Source organism: Mercenaria mercenaria, chromosome 9 (assembly GCF_021730395.1).
Source record: "Mercenaria mercenaria strain notata chromosome 9, MADL_Memer_1, whole genome shotgun sequence".
NCBI lineage: Eukaryota > Metazoa > Mollusca > Bivalvia > Venerida > Veneridae > Mercenaria > Mercenaria mercenaria.
Window position 1 is genome coordinate 73626452 of NC_069369.1, and position 20248 is coordinate 73646699.

The window sequence follows — 20248 nt, forward strand, 5'->3', positions numbered from 1 at the left end:
CAATTCGTAGTTCATAATTCGAATTGCGAACTGCAAACTGGTCTGCAGTTCGCAGTTCACGATTCGAATTGCGAACTGCAAACTGGTCTGCAGTTCAATATTTAAAATAAAAGTATATTGGAACATTACTCTTAGGCCTAGAATTTCGTACTTAGTAAAGTTTTTGCTTAAAGAGGTTATGGTCCCTCAGCTGCAGTCACTTTATCCGAATCGAAATTGTAAACTGTAAGCTGGTCTGACTAAGCGACCTGTACCGGTTCTTCTCCTAAAAGAAGGCTTCTAAAGTGTCATTGCTATGAACAAGGTATATCAAAGCACCAGTCTGTCTTTCCACAAAGAGTCTGTATCTAAATACACGATTTCTCTCCATCTGCTCTGAGGGATCTCGCTCTTCATCTGGTGAGATCGTTCGGTGTCAGATTACTTTCGCGACCAGAGTGGCTGCGTTTGTGCTATGTAAAACGCCTTTAAACGGGCTTATCATGAAAAGGACTATATATAAACATGGTATTATAATAATAATTTCAAATTACTCTAATCAGAGTCATATACATTATATGTTTTGTCCTTTCGGAATAGGGTCAGTAAATTGGTAAAAAAAATGTTCGTGGTATATTCGAAATCGGTACCTAATTTACCCATTTTATTTGGGCACATTCGTGTAGAACGAGTGCTTTAATAAATCACACTTTTGCACTACTGGAATACATTCTACATGGAATGAGACAGTTCACATTTTCATACACCCCACATGGCAAGTTTTGCAGATCGAAACTGGAAGTAAATGTTTATTGTGCGGACTAGAGCAAATATGGGCTATTTTAAGGGTAGCAGACCACAACTGGCAGGCATTTTAATAGGAATATCAAACCCCCAATTTCTTGTATTATCATTTGTAACAGAGCTTTTCTGAAAAGTAGTTGTAGGAAAAATTGATGTTCTCTAAAGATACGTAAAGACGGCCTGAAGTTAGCGGTTTTTAATACAATACAAAAAAGGATTAATCACTGGACTTTAAACATTCTCTGTCATAATGTATATGCGGTTTACAATTAAAATTGTGAATAATGCATGAACTTTGATTAGCGATCATTTGGAACTGGTAAAAAATGACATAAAACAAATAAAGGAGACAACTAAATCATTGACATTTATTGTTTAATGTCCATATATTTTTAAAGAAAATTGCGAGACATATTCAATCACTTTAGCCCCATTGGATCATTTAAACACTTTGATTGGTTACATTTTGCACAGACAAACAACACAACTCTCTTCTTACGCCATTTAAGGTATGTTGACCAATCATGCAGGTCTTAGTGCCGAGTGCATAATTGCGACTGCGACAAAAAATGTCGTCGTTCCAATTAGTTATGGACAATTTAATTCAAATTACTTATCAATGGCACAAATAGATAAAATCTCTAAAAGTATTAGACACCTGCACATATCAAAACCCCACTTACATTAAACCAAACAAGATTTATAAAGTAATGTTTCTAAGCCAAGATCAAAGCCCAGGCTCTAGTACTGACCGTTTGCAGATTACTTATGTCATATTTCATTATAATACCAAGACAATAAAACGAGTTTGTCGATGAGCCATTCCAGTGCTACCTTTGGACATATCCGAAGGCGGCGGCAAGAATGGTGTTAAATGTTGGTATTTTATTAGCAGATGTATGTAATATGCTGGTTTTGCCAGGGACGAGATTATACGGACTTTCTTCTTTATATGACACTATCTATGAATATTTTGTACAATAGGTCCAGTATATTTCGCTTTAAACACTGTCAAAATACGACTGCGTACTTTGCTTGTGTGTGGACTACTTTCGTTAATATTCGTTACTATTTATCAAATTGTTCTGTTTCAGAAAGTTAGAAATCGGTAAAGTTCATGGCAAAATTAGCCCGTCTCAGTGTGCAGTTCATCGCAAAATTAGCCTCTCTCTCTGACTGGACAATCAATACAGGCTTCGACGCAGATATGTCAAGCTTGCATTGACCTGTAGGTTACAATCTGAATATTTTATATGTCAGAAATAATCCAAAGTCAGGTGAGCTATAGTCAGACGTGAGATGAGCATTTTTGAGTGGGCTGACAGTGACTTGAACATTCCGGCTAGTTACTTCAATATCCGGGCAAATTCCGTCAAATGAAACAGTTCTTTGATTAATCTTACAATTAATCTTTCGTTGATTTTATTTACAAAGGGCTATATAATTTTTGTTTAAAATTGAAATGATATACACACATGTACTGTAATAGAAATCACACAATGTAAAGCTGAATTATTTTACAGGAACAACGCACTACTGCAAAAGCTGCATAAGATTATTTTATTTTATTTTTTATATGTCAGTTCATGTGTTTTATGACCTTTTAATAAGTCCTAAATACAATAGAAATGTATTTGAGTTAAAAACATTCCATAAGAAAAAATGTTATAACATCATGACAGTAAACGAGTTGGGCTTTAAGCCATTCAAGAGTTACATTAGGCCATACTTGACTGTAGACGATCCTTATAATGAGTGTAAATGTCTTTACATTGAAACATGTCACAATATACATCAACTGATAAAATAAAGATAAAATAATACAAAGTTTTCACAAAAAAAAAAAAAAAAAAAAAAAATCACGCGCTCTGTAAAGAAATACAAACTACAATATTAAAGATATTTCAAAATATTCCTTGCCACACCGACTGGTGAATTAATTGAAGTAATCATAAGAATTCTAAATGATTTTAATTCAGTTTTCTATGAATTTTACTGTATTGCTCGTAAGAGTACATTAACTACTCTGAGCGTAGAAGGAATTTGGCAGTAAAAGGTACTAAGAGAACACCAGTGAATTTCTTTCTCTCATTCTAGCTCTCCTTTATACTCATAAAGCAAACCAAGAAGATTGGTCATACAGGACGGATTACACCAAACCGGAAGTGACTACTCAGTGTTACATGTGAAGTAGTCCAAAATGTAGTTCCATGCTATGGATGAAGTCTTGTATAATGAGTGACATGAGGAGGTGACAGTTAAATTTTGGCTTATGTTTATTGCTTATTGTATTGAGAATAGATCTAGACCATTTTCATTGTAAATTTCCTGGAATAAGTTTTATTCTTTGCGAAAAATGACTACCTACGCGTAATTGCTAAACGGCTGTTTTCATGGGGGCATTTTTAGAGGGTGATGTTTCTCAGAACAGATTATTTTTCTTATATACAACATAAAACATGTCAATATTTTTCTATTTTTGATAAGAAGACATGTTATACTAAATGACCATATATGGTTTTCATATCATTGAAATGCTCTAAAGTGCTGAAAATGAGGTCTGAATGTTTTGTTATTAATATGAAATAAATAAGGAATTGAATTGGTAGAATGTAACCTACATGACAAGAATTCACAAAGACTGTACGGGCAAGGATGAAGTGCCTCGGACATCTCCGTTAATATTCGTAATAACACGTTCATTGCCGAGGATATCCAATTCAATTAAACAGCAGACGATACCTCCAGGGAAAAGTATTAGTTTCCCCGCTATGCGCGGCACACGTCACTATTAAGTTTAAAGACCATGAAATGTTACATCCCGTGACAAACATGCTATAACTTCTACATGTTTTCATTGTTTATATTTAAGCTTATCTATATTCGTCACCGGTAATTGATATGGGCGGCTCCTCCATAAAAATGTTACTAAATTCACTGGAAAAAATTCTGCACGATAGAGAAGTTCCATTTCAAGATTTTTCATTTCTTCTTTACTTTTCCAGTTTGCAGATCGCATTTGAAAACGTGAACTGAGAACTGCAAACTGCAGACCAACTGTGAAATGCATTCTTGTCTACATTTTGCTGGACAGTGCTGATCAGACTGCACTTTGAAATTAGAATCGTAAACTGCAGCACAGTGTACAGTTCTCAATACGAATCTCGAACTGCAGACCAGTTTTCAGTTCGAATTTGAATCGCGAACTGCAGACCATTTTGCAGTTCGCAATTCGAATAGTGAACTGCGAACTGCGAACTGCAGGCCAGTTTGCAGTTCGCAATTCGAAAGGCGAACTGCGAACAGCGGACCAGTTTGCAGTTCGCAATTCAAATCGCGAACTGCGAACTGCAGGCCAGTTTGCAGTTTGCAATTCGAAAGGCGAACTGCGAACTGCGGACCAGTTTGCAGTTCACAATTCAAATCGCGAACTGCAGGCCAGTTTGCAGTTTGCAATTCGAAAGGCGAACTGCGAACTGCGGACCAGTTTGCAGTTCACAATTCGAAACGCAAACTGCGAACTGTAGACCAACTGTGAAATGCATTCTTGTCTGCAGTTCTAATGGAGAGGGAGGAAGTGCAGACTTTTCACATTTATGTTTAGCAAACACTTGCCTATTACTTTAAAGTATAAGAGTAACCTTCAAATTCATTTTCATTTTGAATCTTGAACTGCAGACCAGTTTGCAGTTCGCAATTCGAATCGTGAACTGCGAACTGCAGACCAGTTTGCAGTTCGCAATTCGAATTATGAACTACGAATTTCGAACTGCGAACTGAGAACTGCAGACCAGTTTGCAGTTCGTAGTTCGAATCGAAATCTAGGAGCCGCAGACTTGCCGGCACTTTGCAGTTCTACTGAAGAGGGAGGAAGTGCAGACCATTAACATTAATGAGCCGTGCCATGAGAAAATCAACATAGTGGGTTTGCGACCAGCATGGATCCAGACCAGCTTGCGCATCCGCGCAGTCTGGTCAGGATTCATGCTGTTCACTTTTAAAGCCTACTGCAATTAGAGAAACCATTAGCGAACAGCATGGATCCTGACCAGACTGAGCGGATGCGCAAGCTGGTCTGGATCCATGCTGGTCGCAAACCCACTATGTTGATTTTCTCATGGCACGGCTCAAAATTTTATATTTAGCAAATACTGACCTATTACTTAAAAGTATAAGAGTAACGTTCAAATATATTTTTATTTTGAATCTTGAACCGCACACCAGTTTGCAGTTCGCAATTCGAATCACGAACTGCGAACTGCAGACCAGTTTGCAGTTCGCAATTCGAAACGCGAACTGCAGACCAGTTTGCAGTTCGCAATTTGAAACACAAACTGAGAACTATAGACCAACTGTGAAATGCATGCTTGTCTGCAATGCGCAAGAAAGTGCTGATCAGACTGCACTTTGAAATTGTTATTGTAATCAGCAGACAAGATTGCAGTTTGCAATTTGGAACGCGAACTGCGGACCAGTTTGCAGTTCGCAGTTGGAAACGCGAAATGCGAACTGCAGACTAATTATGAAAAGCATTCTTGTCCGCAATGCGCTGGACAGTGCTGATGAGACTGCACTTTGAAATTTGAATCGTAAATTGTAGCCCAGTTTACAGTTTGCAATACGAATCCCGAACTGCAGACCAGTTTGCAGTTCGAATTCGAATCGCGAACTGCAGACCAGTTTGCAGTTCGCAATTCGAATCGCGAACTGCGAACTGCGAACTGCAGACCAGTTTGCAGTTCGCAATTCGAAACGCGAACTGCGAACTGCAAACCAGTTTGCAGTTCGCAATTCGAAACACAAACTGCGAACTATAGACCAACTGTGAAATGCGCAAGAAAGTGCTGATCAGACTGCACTTTGAAATTTTTATTGTAATCAGCCGACAAGATTGCAGTTTGCAATTCGGAACGCGAACTGCGGACTAGTTTGCAGTTCGCAGTTGGAAACGCGAAATGCGAACTGCAGACTAATTATGAAATGCATTCTTGTCCGCAATGCGCTGGACAGTCAAGTCAAGTCAAGTCAAAAGTTTATGAAATGTAACAAAGGCCTCCGGCCCAAAATACACTACATAATATATAGTAAGTAAATATATAAACAGTTGTGATCCCACAAAATGTATACATATACAATCGGATAAGTTAAAATACATATTCATAGGTTCAGCACACAGTCGACTAGTAAACATAGGCTGCTGAATATCATATTTAACAGGTCAAACATTATTTAAGAGTTTCTCAAGATACAATGCTGTTAGATATAACACCTTTTCATTATCAGAGCTAAGTATGTTATAAAAAACTTTGTATACTTCTGTCAGATGAATACCAATTAAGAAGATACTGATTACGGATCTCACTAAATTTCTCACATTGAAAAAAAGCATGATATTCACATTCAACAATTACTAGTGTTACTTCTATTATAACAAAATTGGCAGATACGAAGATACGAGATTTAAAAGGTGTATTGTTGTGCCTACCAGTTTCAACATGCAGCTTATGGCTTGAACAACGAAATTTTGACATTGCTAGTCTGTATTTAAATGGCAAATTTATTGTAAGGTAACGTTCTGTATTTAATAAAGTTTTAAAATGTTGATAATGGTGACATCTACTTGATTCTTCGATAGACTCTTTCCAGTTTTGTTTATGACAATCTATGAGTCTTTGACGAAAAATACTAACGAAGTAGTCAATATTTCCAACATCATGTGAAACCCAAACATAACCAAACCATACAAAAATAACAAGTGTTTGACCTGAGTAGCCCAGTTGATTCTACCTACGTTATCTAAAGATTTTAGCATAAAATAACACCGTTTAGGGTAACTAGAGTTATCCATCTGTATTAGTTAGCTGATCAGACTGCACTTTGAAATTTGAATCGTAAATTGTAGCCCAGTTTACAGTTTAAAATACGAATCCCGAACTGCAGACCAGTTTGCAGTTCGAATTCAAATCGCGAACTGCAGACCAGTTTGCAGTTCGCAATTCGAATCGCGAACTGCGAACTGCGAACTGCAGACCAGTTTGCAGTTCACAATTCGAAACGCGAACTGCGAACTGCAGACCAGTTTGCAGTTCGCAACTGGAAACACAACCTGCGAACTATAGACCAACTGTGAAATGCATTCTTGTCTGCAATGCGTAAGAAAGTGCTGATCAGACTGCACTTTGAAATTGTTATTGTAATCAGCAGACAAGATTGCAGTTTGCAATTCGGAACGCGAACTGCGGACCAGTTTGCAGTTCGCAGATGGAAACGCGAAATGCAAACTGCAGACTAATTATGAAATGCATCCTTGTCCGCAATGCGCTGGACAGTGCTGATCAGACTGCATTTTGAAATTTGAATTGTAAACTGCAGCCCAGTTTACAGTTCTCAATATGAATCTCAAACTGCAGACCAGTTTGCAGTTCGAATTCGAATCGCGGATTGCAGACCAGTTTGCAGTTCGCAATTCGAAACGCGAACTGCAGACCAACTGTGAAATGCATTCTTGTCTGCAATGCGCAGGACAGTGTTGATCAGACTGCACGTTGACATTTGAATCGTAAAGCGCAGACCAGTTTACAGTTTGCAATTCGAATCGCGAACTGCAGACCAGTTTGCAGTTCGAATTTGAATCGCGAACTGCAGACCAGTTTGCAGTTCGCAATTCGAAACGCGAACTGCAGACCAACTGTGAAATGCATTCTTGTCTGCAATGCGCAGGACAGTGTTGATCAGACTGCACGTTGACATTTGAATCGTAAAGCGCAGACCAGTTTACAGTTTGCAATTCGAATCGCGAACTGCAGACCAGTTTGCAGTTCGCAATTCGAAACGCGAACTGCTAACTTCAGACCAAATGTGAAATGCATTCTTGTCTACAATTTGCCGGGCAGTGCTGATCAGACTGCACACTTTGAAATTTGAATCGTAAACTGCAGACTAGTTTGCAGTTCGCAACACGAATCGCAAACTGCAGACCAGTTTGCAGTTCGCAGTTCGAAACGAGAACTGAGACCAACTGTGAAATGCATTCTTGTCTGCAATGTGCAGAACATTGTTGATCAGACTGCACGTTGACATTTGAATCGTAAAGTGCAGACCAGTTTACAGTTCGCAATTCGAATCGCGAACTGCAGACCAGTTTGCAGTTCGCAATTCGAATCGCGAACTGCGAACTGCAGACCAGTTTGCAGTTCGCAATTCGAAACGCGAAATGCGAACTGCGAACTGCAGACCAACTTAACTAAAATTTTTAACACTTATTTATGCACGATGGGCGGTTATACGTCGGGCGTAATAATTTCACGAGGGAGCAGCCCGAGTGAAATTATTTGTACGACGTATTACCGCCCGAGTGTATAAATAGTGTTAAAATACGATTTTGGTATAAATCATTTCGATTCTAATATGCCTTTAATCTAAAACAGTAGATAAAATACAGTAGCGCTCTTTCTTAGTCGCACCAAAAACATTGACGTCATCGCACGTTAACTTGACGTCATTCTAGCGTAAGTGTTTTAAGGAGGTAGGTTACCTTGTTACCAGGGTAAATTCAAATTAGTTGAACCGCAGCAATTTTTTGTATTTTGTGTAATATCATGTTTTAACAGCTACAATCTCAATTTCGTTTTTCTCTGGCCCTTCAAGTTCAATTTTTATCCAGGTTTAAAGAACATGACCCTCCAAAGGTATTTTATATTGAAAGAAGAAGGAAAATACGGATATTTAACACTTTTCAGTGTATTTTAGTTTCACTGATATCCGTAGAAGTCTGCATAATTGATAATTTTACTAGTATGCGCGTTAGCTTTCTAATATAAGCTTAAAATGTATATGTCGCGGGGCTCGTGTTTCCATGGTAACGCATTTTCTCTCATTTTTAAACAACTATGTATAAAAACGGGGTTTTCGACGGCTTCAGTGCCATTCTGTTAATGACCAACATGGAATATTTGGGTAATATTACTAGCAAATACCAAGCACTTTACATGGTACCTATTTTTCTTAAAGTTTAAAGTAACCATGGCAACAGAGATGTTTAAAATAGCTTATATCTTGCTTTTGTCGCAATTTTTTTATAAAAAATGTTGAATAAAATTATATTTCTTGTTAGTGTAGCTTCAAAACATATTATTTCAAACGTAAGTTATATTTTCGTGTTATTTGTATTTATTCAAACAAATTTCACAGCTTAAATACTTACAGCAGTCCCTTTGTCTTGCATTTTTCATGGAAAAATCGTTCAGCATGTGCTATTATTCTCATGGATGTTGTTGTAATGAAAATAAAAGACGAAGCTGTGTTCCTTAAATAGACCAGTGTCAACGCTTTTGAATTTTACATTTAGATATATAGGTCACGGGCTTCGTTTCCATGGTAACATCAATTCAATTCAAGAAATCACAATTTTCTACTGAAATTTGAACAATTTAGAGTTTAGTTTTAGTATATAACTAACAAATTATCAATGAAAACTGAAAAATAGGTATTACAAATCAAACTACAAGTTTTTTTATTTGAAACTGGCCGTAACAAGTAACCTTTCATCCAACTATATTCCAAATAACATCGGTTACCATCATCCATTTTCTTACATTCCGCATAATATTTCAATATAACTACATAAAAGAAGCAAAATATTGATTGTTATTCAGAGCGAAAGACTCATAAAAAATGTTTCAGCAAATAATAGCTGTTTGAAAAAAGTTCAAATAAAGAAAATGCACAGAATTACGTACTTTCAAAATAAAAGCTATTAATTTTGCGCGGTAACTGACACGTAACGTCATGACGTCAATGACGTCATTTTAAGGCAACATTGTTTTGAAGCGTTTCTGCGGCAATTTATTCATTATTTCTGCATTATTAAACCGTAAAGCATCAGATCGGAGACAGGTTCATGATTTGTTTTCAGAAGAATGAATATACAAACACATTTAGTTTGTCGTAAACGTCGTCGTAAATCGTCACGTTAGCTTCCGGTTGGACATGCGCACATACAAATATGAAGGTAACCTACCTCCTTAACAGAGAAAAGCATATTAGAATTATATTTGTAGTAAAGTTAAATGCATTTGATGAGGATTTTCTGCATTTGAAGTAAATACCTAAAGATAAGATATTTTATTGAACGATAGCCATTGGATATACATTGTATTAGATTTAGGGTCACACTGTTGAATGTCAATGCAATTTCATGATTTTTGAAAATGTTTATATTTTAGTTAGGGGTGCGAGTCTGTGGGGTAGCGGGGGAGGCAACTGGGGTCTTTCTTCTCCATCAAAAGCTGGAAAAGTCACCATATGACCTATATATTGTCAGTGTTACTTTAAATCCAACAAAAACAGACATGTATTTGTAATACCTTACTGCATCGATTCCGAAATACGTGATAATCTCGAATGAATAACTGCATAATTACATTTAAATATTGTAAGACTTAGCAAATCGGAAATAATTTGTGTCCATTTGGTATTTTATCTAAACTGATTTCAATTGTTACTTGTAATTATTTTTACCAAATTTTAAAAAAAGTTATGTGTTAAAATTTCTGTTATTGAAAAATGGCATGATCAATAACTGGCAGACATTTTGCTCAAAAACCCCTTTTGTAAAGAGCTTTCAAAAACGATGTTTAAAACTAAATAGTACTTTAAACTTCATCAGAACTTCAATAATCTTAAAATTTTAAAGAAATTATATTTTGCGGTAACTTAGAAAAATGGCTGTTAAGGTCAAAAGCTCCAACGTCCAGATGGCAGAATACAGGAGTCTGCTCCACAGACAAAGGGATTCCGTGCTGCTAAATAAGAGATAGTTTTATTTCACGTTATTTTACGGAGCCGTTTGTATTACAGGTAAATGTTTGAGGGAGGGAGGTGGCGGGGGGGGGGGGGGGGGGGTGTGTATCGGACAGATATTTCTTTAACATATTTCAGCTGAATTGGGAGTTAGTATCAGGCACAAATCTAGGTTTTACATATACTACAGCTGAAAGGGGAGCTTGTATCTGAAACGGATCCAGATAATATATATATATATATATATATATATATATATATATATATATATATATATATATATATTTCAGTTGAAAGTGGAACTGAAATCTGATATGGATCAATATTTTAAGTATTTTTCAGCTGAAAGGGGAGCTGGTATCGGACTCCGATCCAGTTTTAAGTGTGTTTGGGACATGGAACTGGAGGAGAATTCTTTCTTAATCCTTATAACAACACTCTGTTGACAGCCTTCCCTATATTGCGCTTTATGCCTGGACAACTGAGGGACAACTTCCGAAAGCAATGCCATGTGTATGACAGAATAGCGCAAAGATATTTTCATGATGTTAAGGTAAGAAAACAGTTTTGTATTTTTGCATTTCATAAGCTGTTTTTAACTTTTTTTTTAATCTATTAGGATTACTGATTAGCTCATTTACAATATCTCTTTATTTACGCCGATGGTATGGCCATACAGATTTTTCACGACTCTGCTTCTTATGTCATTTCGACAGATATTTACTAACCGAGGACAGGAATTATAATACTTCTTATGCATAAGAGGGAACTTCCCAATCATTCCCAATTATGATACATTGTATTTATGAATATGGTTTTAAAACTGACCTATAGCTTATCCAGTATGTTTTAGTTATGTAATTTGACACATATTGCCCTATATTTGGTGGTCATAGCATCATTTGATGCACTGTGTTCAATGCTTACGGTTCAGTCTTGTGATTTTCTTCTCACATGCAGAAAACGTATGTCCCAGGACGTCTCAGGGGCGTCGTAGATGTTTATCTAGATGAACAAAGGAAACAAATGGAGGCCGGAAGTGACGTTTTCTTAACCGATGACCTGATTATTGCTCAGATTGTCGAAACCGTTGACACAGGTAATACGTTGAATTATGTGTCAAGTCCGTTAGAACTACATAGTCAGTGCCAGCTATTAGGTTAGTAGACATGTGGTAAAAACAAGCATTAAAAGATCGACAGCTAACTATTCGCCTGTGACGGTTAAGTATGCTTATTGACACAATGCTCACAACTCGGCAAAATTGAACTGTTGCTGAACAGACTAAACTGCAAACGACTTCGAAGCTGTCAAGTGTTTAAAGTTTATCAGACCTTCAAATGTTATTTCTCTCTACTAAAGTGTACGAATTTTTACTTTAATATGACAGAAAGAAACTACAGTACATGGAAACTAAATATATTCGTACGAACCTTCTAAATATTAATAGCCTAATTGAAAGTCTTTCAAAAGTTCCTTATTACAGGGATGTATATGTAAAAACAAGTATGATACAACAACATTACCTAAAAATGTGAGTCTTTGTTTCTAATACGTATTTTGGCCAACCAGGCCGACGTTGGCCAACTTTAACTATACTGTAATATTAGAAAATACATTTACTGATAAGTTTCCCGTTGTTGTCACTGCTACAGGTGAGTACATAGTTTTATTGGTCTGATGTGCCATTTTTGTCTTCTGTTTTAGAAAGTATTATTTTGAGCAGCTGGATTTTAATAGGTGTAATCAACAAAATGGCAGCAATAAGCTGATATTTATAACACTCGTTATGGGTAATGTTATAAGGGTATTCCATTAAATCAAAACGAATACGTGCAGGCAGAATGAAAAAAAAACGGTGTTTCAAAAGAAAATTACAAAACAGATGATAGTTCAGAATATCATTTCGAGATTTTTCGCGAACTTTATTGATAAATGATTCTGGATCAGTAATATACTAAACAATTAAGGTACATGTATAAACTTTTCTAAACATTGTGCAACAATTGCAGAAATAATACATTGGGGAAGAATTATTATACAGTTATTGACTTATGTTGAGGTCAATATGTGTTTTTACAGGTCCGTAAAACACATATTGACCGAAACATAAGTCTGTAATTGTTATATTATATGCCCTTCTCAAATACACTCATTTGACTGGCCCATATTTCATACATATAAGAACAAATGATATCACAAGAGTCATTATCACTTTTGCGGGTCAATATCGTTTTTTGCGGACCCGCGCGTGCACCCTTTTCGACCAGTCAAATGAGCGCATTTGAGAAGGGTATGTGCAAAGCCATAATAAGAAAAGCACTACTTTCAATATTGCACATGAACAGCGCCATATAGGGAGGTAATTAAAATAAAAGAAACAATAATGCCTACTAATCGAACCAAATATTCATACCTTTGACAAATATATATGAGAAAACATTCACCGAAAGTAAGATTTAACAAACAAAAAATGTATTTTATTTTCGTAACAAAAAATGTGGCAACTATATTATCAACAAAGTCATCATGATTCTTTAATATAACTATTTAACGTTAAGTTTACCTACAAAAGATATGCTTCGTTCATGCGTAGTTTTTAGTTTCATGCATCAACAAAGCACAGATTATATATAAAAAAATAATTAAGTTTGAAACATCGCATCTTTGATCAGGTTTTACATAAATGTAGCTTCTACGAAAAATTAGCGTACTCAGATATAATAGACTGATACATTGAAGTATGACATTTTCAAATTAATGAGGCCAGAGGTCATAGAATTATGCTGATATATTCACATACCGGTTAAGGTCACACCGATTGAGGACAAGTGCACTAAGATTTTTCCTTTATACAACTAAGTATTTTATTATATGGCTTTGGATTAAAACTCAATTGGGCGATCTAATTTTACTGTTGTCTTGTCATGTCTTTTTGGTTTCGTATAGCACATGGTCTATGTCTTGTAGCATTTTTTCATGAAACAATTGCAACAGAAACTTGGCTCATACTTCACCACTAAAATTTGGGGTCTTCCTTTGATAACACTGATATGTTCTTTAAGAAAATGAAGGATACAAACATTGAAGATGAGTCCGGGTGTATTTTGTTAGCGGCTCTTTGGCGGCTTTTAAATTTTGTATGGAATAAAGAAGAAATCGACTGACTTATCTTTCGACTGAAAAGTCACATCTAAATATTATCAGCAAAATGTGTATACATTCACCTTTGGCTCAATTCTCGTTTGCTTTAGGTGTCATGACAACATGGACAACACTGACCAATTCCATGTTGGTCTTGTGTAACTATCCAACATATCAAACAAAAATCCAAGCGGAACTGGACGAGGTTATTGGGAAGGACAGGACTCCAACATATAAAGGTACATTTAATATTTTATATTTCAATATTTCAAACATTTCGAAACTTTGGTAAGTAAATATACTTTTTATGGTTTATTTAAGTATACTTGTCATGATATATTTTAGTATAAGAGTTTTTTGTTTAGAAATGCTTGATATATTTCAATATTCAAAAGCAGTCATTTTTCTCACTTTTATTCATGCATGGAACAATAGATATTTTTATATATAAATATGTAAATCGAGATAAATGTTTACGACAACTTAAGTTTTATTTTCCATTTATAATGTATAGTTCAGTTTACTCCGTAACAGAAGGTTGAACATTCTTGATATCCGAGCCGAATAATAGTTTCAAATAACCTGGTATAAATTTATGTAAACACGTACACCATTCTTAATTGAACAGAATTGCAATGGTCTTCCTTTTTATTTAATTAGTGAACAAGATGTCTTTTAAACAAACTAGAACATGGAATTTTTTCTCCAGCACATATGCAAGACGCTTTAACATATTTGTTCTGTTACAGATAGGGGCAAATGCACGTTCTTTTTGGCTTTTGAAATGGAGGTGCATCGTTTTTTACCAGTCCTTCCACTCAATTTACCCCATGTATCACGCTCACATGTCGAGTTTGAGGGATATGACATCAAACCTAACAGCACGGTATTTTTGGGATTTGAAAAAAAGTCGAATTGAAATGGATGTTCGTGTGGACAGGTAGGGTGTTTTTGAGTGATTTTGTGCGGGAAAAGGGAAAAATTTCACTGATCAAATTATCAAGGAGGATTTGATGTTATTTGTTGTATTTTTGTATATAAAAGGTCAAATATAACACAACGTTTCTTTCTTTATGTTATATTACTGTAAAAACGAAAAAGCAACAAAAATGCCATTGTCGGGCATGTAAAGAAATGCTTATTCTGTTACTGTTGCATAGATATAGTTTTACCGTCCTTAAATCAAAAGAGATGGTATTTTAAAATAAGAATACAAGTCGTTATAGGTAATTGCCTGAGCATTGTAGTATTTGTGAATGACTGCCGTTGTTTACACGGGTACGTCTAACTAAAGAGGGTTCCGTTTACTTTGGCCAAAAAGATCGGGACGTCCCATGAAGAAGCTCCACAAGAGAGTGTCCTTGCAAAGTCTCTCGCAGGTCCGTCAGGCTCAATCCCATTCCTAATCACAACAAGCCGACCATTTCATGTCGTAGCACAATTGTTTAAGCAATTACCAGCAAGGAATTGAACAAGTTATCTGCACCAAGATTAAGCTGACGGCGGAATTTGCACCGCTTAGTCTGGCTTCCACTAAAAGTGGGCGAGACAAAAATAGCAACGGCAAGCAGTTGGCTTAGTGTCTTTGAAACATGGTGGGAGTAAGAGTGAGGTTGGGTGCGCACCATAAACCAGTTTAAGCTCCCCAGTGGTGTTTTTGCCACTGACCGTTCCAAGGCAGTGCCCCACTGTGTTCTTTTGTTTGTTCGCTTTGTCCTCATGTGTTGGCTTTGTGTCTGTGTGTGTGTGTGTGGTGTGCACGTCTGCGTGCTGTGGCTTTCGTTTTGGGGAGGCTGCGTTTTTTTGTACTTTGCATTCCCTGTTTGATATTTGTCTTTGTTTTTTTTACAAATTTTTGCCGAGATACCTTCCGTCATAATCTTTTAGGTTCTGGTTTGAAACGATATAAGGCCTCTGCCTTAATTGTTATGCAGTTTTGAACTTAATTCCCTCCATGTATAGTTCTACAATTTAGATTAATGCTTATGAGCATCCTCGTTAAACTTTGTTCACAGCACCCTTGTAAGAGCCTCTCAAAAATCTGTACAAATGGGAGCACATGTTTAATGACTTAGTATACTTAAAACTATTGCGGCAATTCATTATTCAATGTGTCATTTATATTCAAGGTAAAAAAGACAAGGTCAGGTGAGCCACTTAAGGCCACTATGACCCTATTTTTTATTCTTTTAAGCAAAGCCATAACATTTGCAGGGAAAAGAAGATTTTTGAGTCAGCTTTAATTGAAAATTGCTAAGTTTGATTAAATTTACACTTCGTACCGCATGACTGACCTTCCAATGAAAGAGAAATGCTTGACTGGCTGTATTTATTGATGGTCAATTCGTACTGATTCAGTAGACATACCAGTTCAACATGTGTTTTATTTGGAATGCTGTAAAAGCTAACGGTTTTGACATTTACTGTCCTTCAGTCCGCCGGTGCCATTTACCGTATCATTCATGAAGTTATATTCACTGAATAGTTGTTCGGGTCACATAATTTATGGCCTCATACTAGTCTCTCCGGACCACCTGAAGATATTGCAGAACTGATGGTATGATATTGTAGAATGATATACGACTTCGCGATATTCTGATAAACTTCAGCAATATTTCTACAACACTGAGCATAGACATAATGGGTATGAAATCTTACATTTAGCTGTCTTGCACAGGGTGCAGGACTCCGATAGGGTCTCCTCTTCAAAACAGATGCGACAAATTTGAAGAAATGAAACAAAATTGTCACTTTGGTACCTTGGTGATGATAATCATGTAAATGTCAAACATCTTGGCCCCTTTCAACATCGGAATTTATTTCAGTTCTAGAGAACATCGTCCGGAAACGTCTTCTCTCCAGGTATGTAAATGACCCTCGTGGAAAACGACTTTATTTTCCTTAGAATATGCCATACTTCTGAACTGCCGTTTATCCAGCTGTAGAGAATGGTTATTGGATTGTATTTTTTTCTTTAAAGTTTGTTAAATCAATAACAGTCTTTAGTCCGGTACAGTTTCCCGTTCTGAGAATAAGTAAACATTTAAAAGGAATGTGTATGTTTATTTAAATTCATATCATTATTACTAAGCTAGAACTTCGTGCATTTTCGCAGTACATGTTTTTGAAAGCTACAATCCTGTAATTTATTGTTACCAGAAATCTGATCAAGGTGCTGATGGTTTATGCCACAGTCGTTAGAAATATTTTGCAGTAACTAATCCTCTTCATTACCAAAATTCTAAATATTCCCAAATTTTCTAATTTTGTTATTAAGTATTTATAAATAACTGTGTTATATTTTGAAGGCATCAAAGGTGTTGTCTGTAAGTATTGATAATTATGCAGTATTTATCAATGTCTCTTAACCATTATTGCGACGACATATTTCGTCAAAATGAAGCCTTTGAATTAATATAGGTACATATTTCAAGTACTTGAATAGTAAGTCATTGGTTTTTATATGATAAATTAATTTCCTATGTATTGACTTGATGTACAATTACGTTTATGTATATAACTAAACGTGAAACTTAAAAGTATTTCAAGAAATGGAAGTTAACAAAAGACTTGATACAGGCTCAAAAATAGAAAAGGAATGGTCATGCATTTCATTTCTATCTACGTATATTAGCGTCCAATCTTGAGGATGCCTGCTTTATACATGCATTCGTAGACAATTTCGTATACGATTCTATAAACATTTAACTACCTTGTCTATAAATTATGTAAAGTACACAACGTTTGTTGGTTCTGGTTTTGGTTGAAATGCACAAGGAGCCACATGGCATTAAAGCAAGATAGCGCTACGGATCCGTCTTGTAGATATCTATCAGAGTAACATGAGATTTTCTTTAGGTAAGTGTACCTTCAACTAAAGGAAAATCATATCTGCTACATGCAAAGTGTCTTAAATAGTCAAAAACATTTAGCCTTAATACAAATGTAAGATAGCACACATGTAAAATGAACTCAATACTTATCGTTGAGGTGTATCTTTCCATGGATCAGAAAATATCTAGCATTTCTAGTATTTAGTAAAGTGTTCTAGTGCTTTAAATTACATAAGACATCTGCAGAGAAAAAAATTCATCAAAGTTCTGAAGAGTTGCTAGTGTCTAGTTAACAAAGATAATCTAAAGAGGCTATACCGGTTTATGAATAATGAAATGGACCAACATCAACTTTTCGAAGACATAATACATGTATTATATTGATATATGAAATTCATTAATTTTAGCGTGTCGTTGGTAAATGTACAAGGAATATTTAACCACGGGGAATTAAAGCAAGATAGAGTCATATATCTAATGCTTTTCAATCCGTCTATTGGACATCTATCACAGCAACATGAGACTTCATTAGGCAAGCATATCACCATACAGAAAATATCTAACATATCTAGTATTTAGGAAAGTGTTTTGGTGCTTTACATTTGGCATCTGCGAAAAAAAACAGATTTCATCAAGGTTCTGAAGGGTTGCTCGTTTCCAGTTAGCAAAAAATAAAATCTGAAAAGGCTGTACCAGTTTATGAATAATGAAATGGACGAACATAAACTTTTGAATATACATGTCATGTTATATATAAAAAGCACATGTATTGATATACGACAGCGTGTCGTTGGTACATGTACAAGGAATATTGAGCAACGAGGAATTTAAGTAACACAGACTTATGGATCTAATGCTTTTCAATCCGTCTTGTAGACATCTATCACATCAAGATGAGACTTCCTTTAGGCAAGTTTACCACCAATTAAGGGCACCATAAACCGGTTTAAGCTCCCAAGTGGTGTTTTTCCCACTGACCGTTCCAAGGCGGTGCCCCACTGTGTTCCTTTGTTCGTTCGTTCGTTTTGTCCTAATGTGTTGGCTTTGTGTGTGTGCGCGTGTATGTGTGTGTATGTGTGTGTGTGTGTGTGTTTGTGGTGGGCGCGTCTGAGTGCTGTGGGTTTCGTTTTGGGGAGGCTGCGTTTTTAGAACGTGGCATTCCCTGTTTGATATTTGTCTTTGTTTTTTATCAAATTATATCTTCTACATGTGAAGTGTCTTAAATGTCTAAAGCATTTAGCCTTAGTTCAAATGGAAGATAAAACACATGTTAAATCAACTCCTTACTTTTCGTTGAATTGTATTATTTCAATATATCAGAAAATGTCTAGCATTTCTAGTAAACAGTAAAGTGTTCTGGGGCTTTACATTTGGCATCTGAAGAGAAGAAAAACCATTAAAGTTCTGAAGGTTTACTAGTTTCCAGTTAGCCAAGATAATCTAAACATGCTATACCCATTTAAGAATACTGAAATAGACAAACAGACCTTGAATATAAATTTCATATCAAAAAGACATATATTGGTAAACAAACTTCATGAATATTAGAAAAGTATCGGTATATCATGTTCTGCATAGATGAAACGTATATTATAATATTACTTAGATTTTAACGTGTTACTACAGGACCATTATGTTTCAAATAGCTCCAAAGTAAATATAGCAAACTACTTAAGGTATCGTGTACTCTGCTGAGTATTAATGCTTTAAATGCACATTATGCTGGAAAGTAACTGAGCCACTATTTCACATGCTGAAAGAGTTATTTTGCACATGGTATTTAAGATGGTGATAATATTAATCAAAGCACACTTAGATTTTCCTGCATGGATTTGTAAGTAAGAAAAAATTTCAAAATATAAAACCTCTGAAATTGGAATCATTATTATGATATCACTGATTTGTTTAAACTACGTTTAATTCTAACATGTTTTCTTTACTTCTATCATTGAGATTGTGAAGAGTATCTATGCAGTCATTTACGTGAGAAACTAAGCCCCTTTTTCAATTTCACAAACATGAGACTTTCATCCAGAATATTTTTTTTATTTCGTAATGACATAATATTTTTTTTAAGTGTAAAGGTCCGGCAATAGATCAAGGAGATCGGACAACTATACTGAATGGAAATCTCATGCACTTAATAAGATAAAAGATATTTTAGAAAGGAAATCTGAGGTTAAACAACAATTAATATGGAGATATGGTTCTGCGTAGCTTTCATACTCGCAAGTTTACCTACGGATTTATAATTACAAATTTCATTATTTATTTTTTGCGTTCTTATAATTTCCCCAAGTCGTTTCAAGGATTTTATTTGTTTACATGCATCTGTAATTTCAAATTGCTGAATATTCTTTTAGCGTAAAATTGATGACTTAAACACTTTGCGTAAGACTTGTGTTTTCAATCTATGAAATCCATTTATGAAGTTGTCAAACTTTTGTGTTTAATCTCAGCTGTTATAATGGAAGTGCCTTTAACATCAGCAAATGAAATAAATAACAGTAACACATATCCAGCTAGGGAAGCCACGTTCTAAGAATGAAGCCCTTCCAAAATGTAGCCCACAGTAATGCATGTGTAAAAATACTGATAACGAGTACGAACGGACACACTTGGGCATCGCCTTGAAAGCACAACTTATGAGTCTAAACGGGTTTATGTCACCACGATCGTGTTCAAAA

The 20248-nt window shown here is 35.7% G+C and overlaps 1 protein-coding gene across 1 annotated transcript; it reads left to right on the forward strand.

Moving 5' to 3' along the window:
- Positions 1-10980: 10980 nt before the first annotated feature.
- On the forward strand, positions 10981-15199 carry LOC128559332 (cytochrome P450 2E1-like). The gene is made up of 5 exons (XM_053550649.1): positions 10981-11137; positions 11545-11683; positions 13839-13967; positions 14478-14614; positions 15023-15199. The coding sequence occupies exons 1-5, from the start codon at positions 11054-11056 to the stop codon at positions 15197-15199; spliced, it is 666 nt and encodes a 221-aa protein (XP_053406624.1). The 5' UTR covers positions 10981-11053.
- The last annotated feature ends 5049 nt before the right edge of the window (positions 15200-20248 follow it).

Bases quoted from the DNA above. Each gene is read 5' to 3' on its own strand.
- LOC128559332 (XM_053550649.1), top strand. From the start codon at position 11,054: ATGCCTGGACAACTGAGGGACAACTTCCGAAAGCAATGCCATGTGTAT. The intron at 11,684-13,838 runs GTAATACGTTGA...CGTTTGCTTTAG, and splicing joins TGTCGAAACCGTTGACACAG to GTGTCATGACAACATGGACA. The intron at 13,968-14,477 runs GTACATTTAATA...GTTCTGTTACAG, and splicing joins CAGGACTCCAACATATAAAG to ATAGGGGCAAATGCACGTTC.